This window comes from Urocitellus parryii, chromosome 1, assembly GCF_045843805.1.
Source record: "Urocitellus parryii isolate mUroPar1 chromosome 1, mUroPar1.hap1, whole genome shotgun sequence".
NCBI classification, from domain to species: Eukaryota; Metazoa; Chordata; class Mammalia; order Rodentia; family Sciuridae; genus Urocitellus; species Urocitellus parryii.
In genome coordinates this window covers 141515901-141529922 of record NC_135531.1, presented here as the reverse complement: position 1 = coordinate 141529922, position 14022 = coordinate 141515901, and the positions used below count along the sequence as shown (strand labels likewise).

The 14022-nt window shown below is 35.3% G+C and overlaps 1 protein-coding gene across 1 annotated transcript in view; it reads left to right on the top strand.

Moving 5' to 3' along the window:
* The window catches only part of Fam114a2 (family with sequence similarity 114 member A2), a 33143-nt gene extending 19488 nt beyond the window's left edge, over positions 1 to 13655 (top strand). The window contains exons 10-14 of the mRNA XM_026388320.2: positions 3423 to 3545; positions 4093 to 4232; positions 5939 to 6011; positions 10180 to 10233; positions 12263 to 13655. Coding sequence (XP_026244105.1) covers positions 3423 to 3545; positions 4093 to 4232; positions 5939 to 6011; positions 10180 to 10233; positions 12263 to 12397 — 525 coding nt within the window. The 3' untranslated portion in view covers positions 12398 to 13655. The remainder of the gene's footprint in view (positions 1 to 3422; positions 3546 to 4092; positions 4233 to 5938; positions 6012 to 10179; positions 10234 to 12262) is intronic.
* Positions 13656 to 14022: the final 367 nt, after the last annotated feature.

The window sequence follows — 14022 nt, the reverse complement described above, 5'->3', positions numbered from 1 at the left end:
TTTTTTTTTTAAATGTGGCTTTATTGCTTCCTATTTTTCTTTCTATTAAAATCTCAGATAAATTAATCCGTAGTTTTTTTCTCATTTTATCTCTTCAAAGAAATTACAAAGAATTTCACTTACAGTTTGGAATATTAGGCAACTATTAGGATTCCTTCCAGTTAGGATTCCTTCCAGTTTCCTATGTCACTCTTCTATAAAACTCACCACTCTGACCTTGTCTCCTGTCATGTTCCCCCATCCTCTATATTCTTCCCATACTGGCCTTTGTTCTGTTCCTCAAATATACCAAGCTGCTTTCCCTGTGCTTATGGGTGTCTTTGCCTAAATATTTGTATGTTCGACCCCTTTTTACCCTCCACAGTGCAGCTCAAAGACCTTTCCTAACCACTCAAATTCAAGCCACCGTCTGCTCATCTAATCCTACACTCTCCATTATCCCAGTTTATTGTATTTATGCATGTGTTTATTTGCTTTCTTATTAATTATTTTCCCTCTCAAGAATAAGGAAGAGCAGATCCCTAGTTTGGATCATTCATTAGTGAATCTGTAGCACCTAGCCCAGTATGCAGTATATATTTGTAATAAACGAATGAATAAATGCCTGCATCCTGTGTACTGTGATCTTGCTAGATATCTCAGATTTTGCTCTGCACTTTGAGTTTTCCTGATTATGAACCTTTGTTTAGGTTATTCTGTTTGGTTTTGTGCACTTGAGAGGTTAATGCTTAAGTAATGGGAAGGTTTGCGTTACAGCCAGATTATTCCTGTAAGTTCTTGTTAGAGGTTCTATGCCATAGGGGCAAGGATCCTGAAATGAATGTCTGGATAGGTATACACTTGTTTTGTAGCCTCGCATGCAACCTTACCTGGGCTGAGTAATAAAACCTGTGATTCTCTGTTAGAATAACTCTCAAGGTTGTTTGTAAATTCTTATTACCAGGTTACAGCCTTAAATATATTCTGTCTATATAAAGTTAAGTGAATGCTGTCATTTAATGACAGTAAACGCTTCTTGAGAAACCAGGAAACTTTTTTTTTTTTTTAAATACCTCCACATTTAATTTTCTTTTTTTTTATTAGTTGCTCATGACAATACAATGATCTTGACATATCATACATTTGATTCAAATGGGGTATGAATTCTTATTTTTCCATGTGTACAGGTTGCAGGATCACATTGGTTATACAGCCACGTGTATACATACAGCAATACTAGTGACTATTTTATTCTGCTGCCCTTCCTATCCCCCCCTTCCCTCCCCTCCCCTCCCATCACCTCGCTCTACCCAATCTACTGTGACTGCTTTCTCTTTCTCTTTTTCTTCCCCCTCACATCATCATACATGTATTTTGTATAACAAAGAGAGTCTCCTTCCATCTTCCATGCAATTCTCCTTCTCCCTCCCATTCCCTCCCACCTCTCTTCCCTATTGAATAGTAATCTTTTTTTCATGCTCTTCCTCCCTAGTCTTATTTTGAGTCACCCGCTTTATATCAGAGAAGACATTCGGCATTTGTTTTTTAGGGATTGGCTAACTTCACTTAGCATAATCTGCTCTAATGCTATCCATTTCCCTGCAAATGCCATGATCTTGTTATTTTTTAGTGCTGTGTAATATTCCATTGTGTATAAATGCCACATTTTTTAAATCCATTCATCTGTTGAAGGGCATATAGGTTGGTTCCACAGTCTAGCTATTTTATCTACAGATTACAGAAAGTCAAGTCAGACTTCCCTAAGAGGAGAATTCAATAGCCAAAAACACTAGACAATCAAGGGGCAAGAATGGCTTCAGGCTTGACTCTACTCAGGAACCTCTATCTTGGCTCTGCTTTATTTTGCTTTGGCTTCATTCTTAAGGATCCTTCCCACGTAGTGGTAAAATAACCACTAGCAGTTTCAGGTTGATTTTTTTGACCCCCATTTGAATAACTCCAACAGAAAGAGTACTTTCCATCAAGCATTTTGAATACATTGTTTTCAGCAGAGGTAAGGGATGGACATAAGAGTCTAGGAGTTAGCAGCAAGTCAGGGATAGTTAAAAATCACTGGAGTAGAGTGAATGTAGATGCCCAAAGAGAGGAAGTAGAGTGAGACATGTAGAAAGTAAAGGCAAGAACTCCAGATAATGATGTTTAAGGACTGTCCAAGTAGGATCAGTACATACAAGAGACTAAGGAGGTGTGATTATAAAGATAGGTGGAGAACCAGATGATAGTGGTGTTACAAAAACCAAAGAACTAGAAACCACATTGAGTTTCATTATTAGGAGAATGGATAAATTGTGGTATATGTATAAAATGACATTCTACATAGCAATAAATAAGAATGGGCTGTAAATACACAAAACAACATGGATAAATATAACTGATATTTGTTGTGCATTAAGTAGCCCTACACAAATTAGGGTAAGTGGGCTTTCTGAGGGTGGTAGGAATGTTTTGTATCTTGATCTGATTCTCATTTTCACAGGCATATATACATGTAAACTGTGTGTGTGTGTGTGTGTGTGTGTGTGTGTGTGTGTGTGGTGGTGGTGGTGGTGGTGATTGGACCCAGGATCTGTGCATGCTAGGCAACTGCTTCATCACTGAGCTAAATCCCCAGCCCACATGTAACATTTCTTGAACTGTACGCTGAAGATTTGTACACTTTATTTTTGTGGGAACAAATGCATGGAGTACTGCATACATGGCATACATTAAGGGCATCTGAATGGCAGGCCACTTCCCTAGTGCTTGGTGTGTGAGCGGCAGACCTCTTACCCCGTAGGCATATCCCTGGGTGTGAGGCCATGTGTTGCTGTCCCAGGGCTTGCTCCACGGCCTGCTCCTCGATTGGTCACAGGAGTAGAATGAATGTAGATGCCCAAAGAGAGGAAGTGAAGTGAAACATGTAGAAAGTAAAGGCAAGAACTCTAGATAATGATGTTTAAGGACTGTCCAAGTAGGATCAGTACATACAATCACAGTTAGCAAGAAATTGTGTTGGTAGCTGCCTATAATCTGCCTAGCTACTGCCTGAGTATATATCCATGGTAACTATGCAATAAAATCAGACCTGCTTCCAGCTTGGTCTCTGAAGGTCTTGATTAGTGACTCTGCAACCACAGTCTCCTCAACCCTGTTCCGTGGACCTCCTCGCTGGACGAGAGAGAGCCCATATATTATATGTAAGTTATACCTCAGTTGGAAATAAAAAGCCAAAGAATCAAGGGAATTTTGAAAAGAAATGAGTGTACGTGGTGCCAAGTGTCCACAGTTCTTGCCTAGTAAGATAAGGACTGCAATACTAGATGGTATGCTAAGCTAGAAAAAGAGTGCTGACTTCCAGGATGCTAATGTTTTCGTGGTAGGTGCAGAATAATCTTGGTGAGCTGAATTGAATTGCTGGTGTGCAATAACCTTTCCTTATTTAGGCAAGAAGTACTGCCTACGAATGGATCAGGGCATTTCCGACCACACCATTAGCAAAGAAAGAAGAAGAAGAAAAACAGTCAGAAACAGAAAATACTGAAGAAGTCAATAAAAATTCAATAGAGGTAAACAAAGCAACTAAGTTTTTTTTTTTTTTTAAATAGATTTGAGATGTGGGTATTACAATTGAGGACCCAGTGTCCTTCTGTTTTGTTGAACTGCTATCCATCATTTCAACCTCGTGAAGCCAAATTGTGGTCTCTTAGTTTCAGACACTAGAAGTAACACAGAAGTAAAGAGAGAGAATGCAAGTAAGCGTGCGCACAAATACAACAAAAGGGTGCATGTGTGTTTGGTCCCAAGGAGAGTTCCCAGAAAGTGCCACTAGATGCTTAATGTAAATCTTTTGGCCAAAGCTTAGTCACACCCGACTCTAGGGGAGCCTCTGTTTTTTTTTTTTTTTTTAATTTTTTAGTCATGACTGTAGCTGTAAAAGTACATCACTACTGTGGAAGAAGATGAGAAAGCTTATTAAAGAGCGACTCTACTTTCAAAATATTGAATTATTCAGAATGAAAGAAGCAAGGTGGTGTCATTGCCTTGCAAATTAAAAACAAAAAACTAAAACCTAATGTTTTATTTTGTTGTGCTTTCTTTTGTTTTTCCATCCAGGATATCCATGCATTTGCAATTCGAAGCCTAGCAGAATTGACTGCCTGCTCTATTGAACTATTTCACAAAACAGCAGCATTAGTTCTGCATGGTGGGAAGCAGGAAGTGACAGCCATAGAAAGGAGCCAAACTCTTTCCCAGTAAGTGTAATGAATATCTCTTAAAGATAAAAAGGGCTGGGACTGTGGCTTAATCCCCAGTACGTATGTACGTATGTACATATACATACATACATACATACATACATACATAAAATGGCACTAATTGCTGAAAGAGTTTTCTTGGCTTAATTTCCAAAGTTTTTTTTTCCCCCCTCCAGATTTTTTTATTGGTGCCTGATAGTTATATAAAATTAGTTTCCAAAATTTTTAGAAATGTCTATATTATCAAGGTACTATTTATATCATATAATATTTACATAGTAAAAGTTTTTTCATTTTAAGTGTTTTTTTTTCTTTTTGCTGAACCATTGCATTATAAATCTGCCCTTTTTTGTTAACCAACTCATGCTCTGAAAACTGTATTTTGCAGATTGCTGGTGTGAATAGGAATGGAATTTGACATAAGTGAAACAGAAAATAGTTCTAAGAACTTGAGTTTTTAGTTATTGAGTGCTAATTATATGCAGGCACCATGCTGAGGGATTCACATGTATTCTAATTTTTACAGTAACCCAAGGGATTAGTTCAGCTTTAACAAAGAGGAAATGCAGAGACTCAGAAAAGTTAAGTAATCTGCACAGGTTGTGCAACCTACAATTTAGACATAGGTCTGACTATGTCACACATCCATTCTTTTTTTCTGACCTTATTACTGATCTTGAGAAAAAAGCATTCAAAATATAATGTAAGTAATCACAGGAGGAAGAAAAAAGGCCCAGTAGTTTCTAAATAGATCTCCTTATTTAAATGAGAATTTTTATTAGGAAAAAGAATGTCCCATGTGTTAGAATTGGGATATTCTCCAGACTGGTCTCTTCAGCAGCAGCATCATTGTCCCTCTACGACATCCCATGGGGGGATTTTTTTGTTTTATCTTGAACACCCTTAAGGATGAGAGTGATGCAGCTGTGATCATGTGAAAAGTCGCTGTTCTTGCTACTCTGATTGTTCTTCCAGGCATATCTCATACCTGTACGGAATTCAGCTTTCTACTCAAATGCCCCTTCTCAGAGACCTTTCTTCATCGTAGTCTAAAATAGCATCTCTCATCATTTTCTAGTCATTATTATCTGCTTTATGTAGCTCATATCACCACCTAGTAACATATATGCATGTGTTTATACATATGTATGTATACATATTCAAATATGTGTGTGTAATGTTTGTATGCTGTCTTCCTCTTAATTAGCAAGAAAGTTCAAATCCATGCAAACTAGTACTTTACTGACACATCTCCAGGGCTTAAAATAGTGCCTGGCATGTAGAAGACTTTCCATAAACATTTTTTATTTTAATTATATTTCTAAATGGAATGTTGGGTCTTTTAAGTATTGTGTCCTTTAATGCATTTTAGGTATTTTCTTCGATTTAACTAGTACTTTCTAGAGAATTTTAGGGAAATGTTTTTATAAGGCATGAACTTTTTCTTCCTGTAGCATGAATGTCTGCTCAGATGGATCTCCAATTACATTAGGAAGCTGATATAGACATATTTATACATTTGAAAGTTTCTTCTGTCACATTTCTTTAACTAAGTGATTTGTTTTCTTATGACAATTGTTAAATATAACACACAGAGAGAGAGAGAGAGAGAGAGAGAGAGAGAGAGAGAGTGTGTGTGTGTGTGTGTGTGTGTGAGAGAGAGAAAGAAAAGAACCCTCCTGATTTTCTTCATTATTTTCTAGGATGACAATTGTATTGTGTAAAGAGTTGTCCTGTCTGTCTAAAGAGTTTACCACCTGCCTAACAACTGCTGGGGTAAGAATGGGCTAATGTCATATAACTGTTTTTTTAAACAGCTGAATTGAAATATAGTTGATGTGCTATAAAATTCAACTGTGTCAAGTATTCAATTCTATGGATTTTAGTATATTTACAGAAATGTGCAATAATTATTATGATAAAATTTTAGAACATTTTCATCATCCCCCCCTTTTAATCATAATATATTAGCAGTCACTCTTCATTTCTTTCTCTTCCTTACTCCCCCAACCCTGGTGATACAAATTTATTTTCTTTCTTTGTAAATTTACCCATTTTGGACAATTCATGTAAATGAAATTATATATTATGTGGTATTTTGTGTCTTGATTTCCTTCATTTAGCATAATGTTTTTGAGGTCTGTCCATGTTTTAGCATATCTCAATCAACATTTCATTTTTTATACCTTTATTTTATTTATTTATTTTTATGTGGTGCTGAGAATAGAACCCTGTGCCTCACAAAGGCTAAGCAAGTGCTCTTCCACTGAGCTACAACCCCAGCCTAGCATTTTATTTTTATTAGTGCATAGTACTCAATTTTATGGAGGTACATATGTATTTATGTGTTTGTATATATGTATACATGTATACACATACATACATATATACCCATTTTTTTATCTTCATTTGATAGACATTTAGTGTTTTTCCACTTTCTGACTATAATTAATAGTGTCATGAACAAGCATATATGACCTTTTGTATGAACATTTTCATTTTTCTTGGGTAGTTAGAAGTGGATTGCTCTGCTGTATGGTTAATAATAGCCCATTGAGTAACTGCCTAGTTGCTTTCCAAAGTGACTGCACAATATTGCATTGTCACCAGTGATGTGAGGGTTCTCCTTTTTCTACATCCTCATCAACACTTGTTATTGTCTTTTTAATTTTGACCATTTTAGTATTTAAAGTGGTATCTCATTGTAACTTTGATTTGCATTTCTCTAATGGCTAATGATATTGAACATATTATCTTGTACTTGTTGGTCACCTGTGCAGCGTTGGAGAAATGTCTGCTCGAGTCCTTGGTGCACTTTTCCCCCATGTTTTAAGAGATGGGGTCTTACTGTGTTGTTGAGGCTGACCCTAAACTCATGGGCTGAAGTGACCCTCCTGTCCCAACCTCTTAAGTAGCTGGGACTATACTTGCATGCCACTGTGCTCACCTGGCTTATTTTTTTTTTAATTGGACTGTTCTTTCTTTTTATTATTAATGTATAGGAGTTCTTTTTTTTTCTGAATGTAAGTTTCTTACCAGATATTTTCTCTCAGCCATGGATTGTGGTTTCGCTTTCTAGATAGTGTCTTTTGCACAAAAGTTTAAAAATCTCGATGAAATCAGATTCCCAGTATTCTCTTTTATCACTTGTGCTTTCTGTGTTATAGTATCTAAGAATCATGAAGACTTACTTTTGTGCTTTCTTCTAAAAGTTTTGTTTTAGTTCTGGTGTCTGATCTGTTTGATCCATTCATTTTACCAATTTAATTGTCTTGGCCCCTTTCTGAACTCTCATTTATATTATGTTGATTTCTATGTGAGTATCCTTATGTGAATACTATGTTGTCTTAATTAATGTAACTTTGAATTAAAAAGTATGATTCTAGCTGGGTAGGCTACTCAGGAGAATGAAGCAGGAGGATCACAAGTTTGAGGCCAACCTGGGCAACTTAGTGAGAGCCTATCTCAAAATAAAAACGGGTGGTGATGTAGCTCAGTGGTATAGTACTTGCCTAGTTTGTGCTAGGCCCTGGTTTAATTCCCAGTACTTCCCCTGCTCACCCCCCTCAAAAAAATATTTTCTTTTCCAAGCCATTTTAATCATTTGGACCCCAGGCATTTCTATATGAATTTTAGAGTAAGTTAAAGTTACGTCTAACTTATTCTTACAAACTCTTTTGTTCTCTCTTCTATGAAGTCTTCATTATGCTTTGTGCTTCCGAGACCTGTATTGGAAATGTAGACCTTAATAAAATAAAAAGCCCAAATTTTTTGCCCTGACTTTTAAAGAATAGCTTCTTAATTAGACACTGGTAACATTCATATTGTATAGTTGCTAGCCAGTGAGAGAGCTGTAATTAACATTAAAGTTGTTTTTTTTTTTAAATTGGAATTACAAAAATTTACTGAAGGCATGTACCATGAATTAGGATAAATGAAGGCATTTTATTTTATTTATTTATTTTTAAAAGAGAGAGGGAGAGAGAGAGAGAATTTTTTTAATATTTATTTTTTAGTTATTGGCAGACACAACATCTTCGTTTGTATGTGGTGCTGAGGATCGAACCCGGGTCGCATGCATGCCGCACTACCGCTTGAGCCACATCCCCAGCCCGTATTTGAAGGCATTTTAATTGGCGTATTATTATACCTAATAGTGACATTCATACAGGCACATAATCTGATCAGTTTTATTCCCCAGTACCTCCCCTGCTCTATCCTAGATCCCTTTGTTCTATTTTACTGTTCTTTCTTCTGTTATTATTTTTTAATTAGAGCATTATAATTACATATAAATTCTGGATTCATTGTGGTAAACTCTTAAGGACACAGCATAATTAAGTAGATTTTGCTCCCCGTTCCTTTCTCTTTCTCCCTTTCAATTCCCTTCTACTGTCTTTATCTCCCTTCCATTTTCATGATATCCCTTTTTTATTCCTTTTTATATTCTTTAGCTTCCACATATGAGAGAAAATATTCAATCTTTGACTTTCTGAGTCTGGCTTATATCACTCAGCATATTCTCCAGTTCTGTTCCATCCATTTTCCAATAATTTCATTCTTCTTTATGAAATGTGTATATACACCACATTTCCTTTATCCATTCATCTCTTACAGACTCCTAGGTTGGTTGCATAACTTATCAAGGGCATTTTAATCAAGTAAATGAAAAAAACTTTATAGTAAGTATGAAGTGTGGTGGCAAAGTTACTATGGGGCCCTAAATTTGTTTTAATTAAGAACATGGCCCAAATTCTTAAATTTGAGATTAGATTATTCATAAGGGTAATCTTAGAATATAGCTCTTCTCTCTTTTTAGTATTTTGTTTCTATTTGCTGAAAAATTAAAAATGTTTAGTTGTGCTGTAGAAAACATTGAATATGGAATGAAATTGCTTAATGGGGTTTGCTCTGAAAATGTGGTGTGTGTGTGTGTGTGTGTGTGTAAAAGTTCCAGATAATGTTAGTATTTTTGGTAAATATATTTGAAACCATAAACTTGGGTTCCTTGGGGTCCAAGTCATGGGATAAAAATGTTTCTTATTTGGCTGCTGTGGTCTAAGAGAAGAGGGGAGAAGGAGGGAACTGCTGGACTTGGGGAGGGAGGGAGGCAGCATTTTGCCAGAGGTCCTATGAAGACAAGAATGATGGAAGAAGAAGGATTTTGGCACTTAAGATGTAGGGGAAATTTCTTGAAAGAGTGTATGTGCAAACCAGAGTTAGTATTTTCTTTAAAAGATTTCTGGTTTCCTGAAATTAATTGAATAAGCCACAGTGTTTTGTACTTTAACAAAGTGAATCAGCTATAAAGTTCTAACACATGTATTATATTTGCACTATTTATTTGCATGAAATGAGATTTTTCCAAACAGCCTGTCTTTTTTTTTTTATTTTTTTTTTATTGTTGGTCGTTCAAAACATTACATAGTTCCTCATACATCATATTTCACAGTTTGATTCAAATGAGTTATGAACTCCCAATTTTATCCCGTATACAGAAAAAAAAAACTTTTTTTGAACACATGTTCTATATACATTTTGTTTTCAAATTTTTCTAAAAGTTTGTAGTCAGATGTACCTTTCCCACTGTCTCATCCAAAATGAGGGTACTTTTAAAAATTTATAAAAAAAACTATTAAGGGGGTGGGGATATAGCTCAGTTGATAGAGTGCCTGCCTCACATGCACAAGGTCCTGGGTTCAATCTCCAGCACCACCAAAAAAACAAAACAAAACAAAAAACCTACCAAGAAAAATAATCCCAATTTGGATAGCAGAGAGTATAGAGAAAATTTAAAGCACTTAAAATTTCACTTTCCAGAGGTGAAATTTTCCTCTCTCTCAATCTAGATATCCTATGTTTATATTTGTGTGTTTCAAAGTGGGATTATATTCTACCTGTTGTTTAAGGTTATCTTCTAACAACACTGTATCCTTTATTCTAGATTAAAGAAAAGGCAGATGTCCTGAATCCATTAATCACTGCAGTCTTTCTAGAGGTTAGTAATAATTGTTTTTAAGTCTATGATTCCAAAGGCATTTTGTATTAATGAACTCTTATTAAGTCTTTAGCTTTTGACTTTTTTGGTTTTTTTTTTCACCAGATTAGTAGTTTGGTGCAGATATGGACAAAGTTGTATATGTTTAATGTGTATTTTATTGCAAGACATAGAAGTTGAAGCTGCAGGATAATGTGGATTGGTAGGAGCAATTGGCTGTCCTTTTTTAGTCCCTTTCCCTTGACAGCTTAACATATAATTCCCAGTAATGAAATTACTTCTGGAGACCAGCTGGTAAACATGAAGGGATGAAATAGGCAAGCCCTATTTTCTAAAGGACTAAAGCTTATGCAGGAGAGGTGTTTCAAACAAAACATTTTGTCATTTCCTTTCCAAACAATCTTAATTTTTTTTTTTTTTTTTTGTCGAATAGGTACCTATGTTTACATAATCCTCATGGAGGGTTTAAGTCTCTGGAAAGGGATGGTGTGCAAGCATCCCATGATTGATTGTATTGCCTCCCTAAGGATGGTTTCTGGATACCATGTTTGAAGAACTATTGTCTTATAAATTAATTGTAAAGGCAACTTTAGTCTTTTGATGATCTGTTCAAGACATATTATTTATCTTAGAGTAGGGAAGACAAAAATATTGATAATTGGTTAGGTTTTAAATATGAATTTTTTAATACTACTAGACTATTCTCCAGTTTTAAATTATTTAAAAATTACCATTAAAGAAATACTTTAGTTTCTTAACTACACAGTTTTATTTAAGCAGTCTGAGGAACTCTTTTGATCACTTAAACAATTTTCTTTCTTTTTTTTTTTTTTTTTTGGTACTGGGTATTGAACTCGGGGGCACTTGACCACTGAGCCACATCCCCAGCCCTATTTTGTATTTTATTTAGAGACAGGGTCTCAGAGTTGCTTAGTGCCTTGCTTTTGCTGAGGCTGGCTTTGAACCCTCGATCCTCCTGCCTCAGCCTCTTGAGCTGCTGGGATTACAGGTGTGTGCCACCAAGCTCGGCTTAAACAATTTTTTAAAGGATAATTTTGAGATTTAGTAAATGGCAGAGTGGCAGAGTTGAAAGAACTTTGCAAACCAACAGCACAGTCCTGTCCTTGATCATCTTTGACTTGCTGTATAACACTGAATCAGAAATTTGCCCTTCTTGGTAACCTTATTATTTTTAAGTGCAAAATAAGAGATCTAACCAGATAATCTTTGAGGTTTTTTGGCTGGAAAATGTATTGTCAAATGTCACATTGAAGTATATCAAAGTACTAGACAATGATAAATCCAGAAAAGATAATCTTACTTGATATGAGTTGCCTCTTGTTTTTTCTTTTTTAGTTGATTGTTTTTGCTTACAGATTTGAAACACTTTTGTCTTTGAAGTAATACAATTTTATCTTAGTGTAATGAAGTATCTATTGTTATTATTCTGGAAGGTGAGAGCTTGTTAGATATAAATGAAGTCTGGCAAACTCTGAGCATAATGATTTCATAGTGCTTCTCACAAACAGACATATTTCTATCTATACTGTTTCATCTTTAAAGCAGTGTTCCTTGTTTATGTTTGTGATCAGTTGTCTTGTGTTAATGATTGCATTGAGGCCATTGAAGAAGAGCTACCATAATGGGCTGGAAATTCCATAGTGCAGGATTCATTCATAGACTCCTGAAAGCATCTTTCAGTAATCAACTACAGTGCTATGACAGAAACTACCCACTCAATCAAGGAATAAATAAACCTTGCATGCCAAGTTTGAGCAGGATATCAAACAGCTACCATTTCTGATGGGCAAATTGGGAAAAAAAATGCTAAATTCTTTTTTGGTACTGTGGTATCATCTCAAGAGTTAGGTTTTTTTCTGTAAAATAGAGTGTACTGCAGTAGTAAGGTCTGTGATCTTACTTGGCCGGCTACAAATTCGTTTAGATTACAAATATTGATTTTATTATCTTATATTTATTTTACGTGACTGTGATTATTTTCTTTTTCTTGTTTTTTCAATCCCCCCAGGCATCAAATAGTGCCTCTTACATCCAGGATGCTTTTCAGCTACTCTTACCTGTACTGCAGATCTCTCTCATTGAGAACAGGATGGAATTACCCAGGCAGGAGCTACAAGTCCAGAGGCCTTTGCCAGAACATTGAAGAATAGAGAAGATTTGACCTGAAATTTGTGATGGCTAAGAAGTGCCACTTTCTTCAGGGTACCCCTGCAGAAATGAATGAGGAAGGTTATTTTAATATATAAAAATTCAGGCAGGAGAACAGGTTTAAAGAGGAAGTTTGTTTCTTCACTTGGCTGAAGTATTCAAATCCTCACACTATTCCCAGTTATTGACATATTATTTGAAAAAACACTTTGTGGAAAGTCTAAGAATATAAGCTCTAGGTAAAGTTTTAGTGGGACACTCAGGCAAAAATATTGATCTATTTTTGACATGCTGCAAAACACTAAAAATTTTGTCATGGATATAATCTGTAGCCCATGGAAAAAATTGGTGTAAAAAACAGGAGGAAAAAACCCTTAATTTGGCATTCTAGAATTTATGACATACTTGGTTTATTAATGCCATGTACTTTCTCCTTTCTAGAATAAAATCTATGGCTTTAAGAAAATTGAGCATATATAAACTCTAAAATGATTACCCTTTATCATGTGATTCTTGGAAATGGCTAGGAAGTTTCATTTACTCTTTAATTCTCAGTAGATATTTGACATTGAGGAAAAACTTGCAGTATTATACTTTTTCAGGCACATGAACGAAGTATAACAGATTCCCCTTTGGCTTTAAATGACTCCCGTATCCCTTGATGACAAGCTTCAAGTCATAGGTGATTCTCTCCTCAACTGTATTTAAGACCAATAAGTGCAATTTAGAGAAACAGTTTCATATTTTAGATATTCTTTTTAAGTTGTTTTTCATGCATACCCCATAAGCAGGACAAATTCTGTCACAACCAACCCTAAATGAGTGTTGAGGCTCTTTTGTTAGTAGGGTTTTTGTTGTTTGAATATTGTTAAAGTGAGTCATAGAGTCCCATAGAAGTGATATTCATTTATAATAAGATTTAACCTCTAGTACATTTTTCTTCTTCTTTGTTTTAATTTGTTCTTTAGCATGATTTTAAATACAACTTTTATCTTCTAGATCTTATGCCCTTTTTCTTCAACAACCAAAATATATTTTGATATCTATTCTTTTTAAAAAAGGTCTCCAACTTTGTGGTTTTTAATGATCAAGTAACTTTTCTGTGAGCTCTGCCCCCCATCTTATAACATGTTTAAAATAAAATATAATTGAACTGTTCATAAGTGTGATATTTCACAAATGTCAAGAATGAAAATCATCATTTACTTTATGTACTATAATATGTGCATTTTCATAAAAGGCTTAAAAATGAAGCATTCAGAAATGCCGATGTTATAAATATTCATGCCTCTTAGTTAACATGTCATCAAAGCCTCAGGTTAATACATAAGAGGAATTCTGAAAACCTGCCCACTGACTTGCCCATATGCATCCTGATGCCTCCCCAAGCACCAGTCTGCTCATTTCTCCATTTTACTTGAGACCCCATCTGTGCTTGTTATTATATCATCTGGCCAAAGTCCCATCATGTCTCAACTATCACTTTTCTTATCAGGAAAATTACAACAAAGAACAGTTCAAGTAGTCTCTTATCTCTCTTGTGTTTTGAGTTAAAGGCAAAGAAAGATACCATGATCACTTTACTCTCACAAATCAATGTTGAACTTGCCAGATATTTAC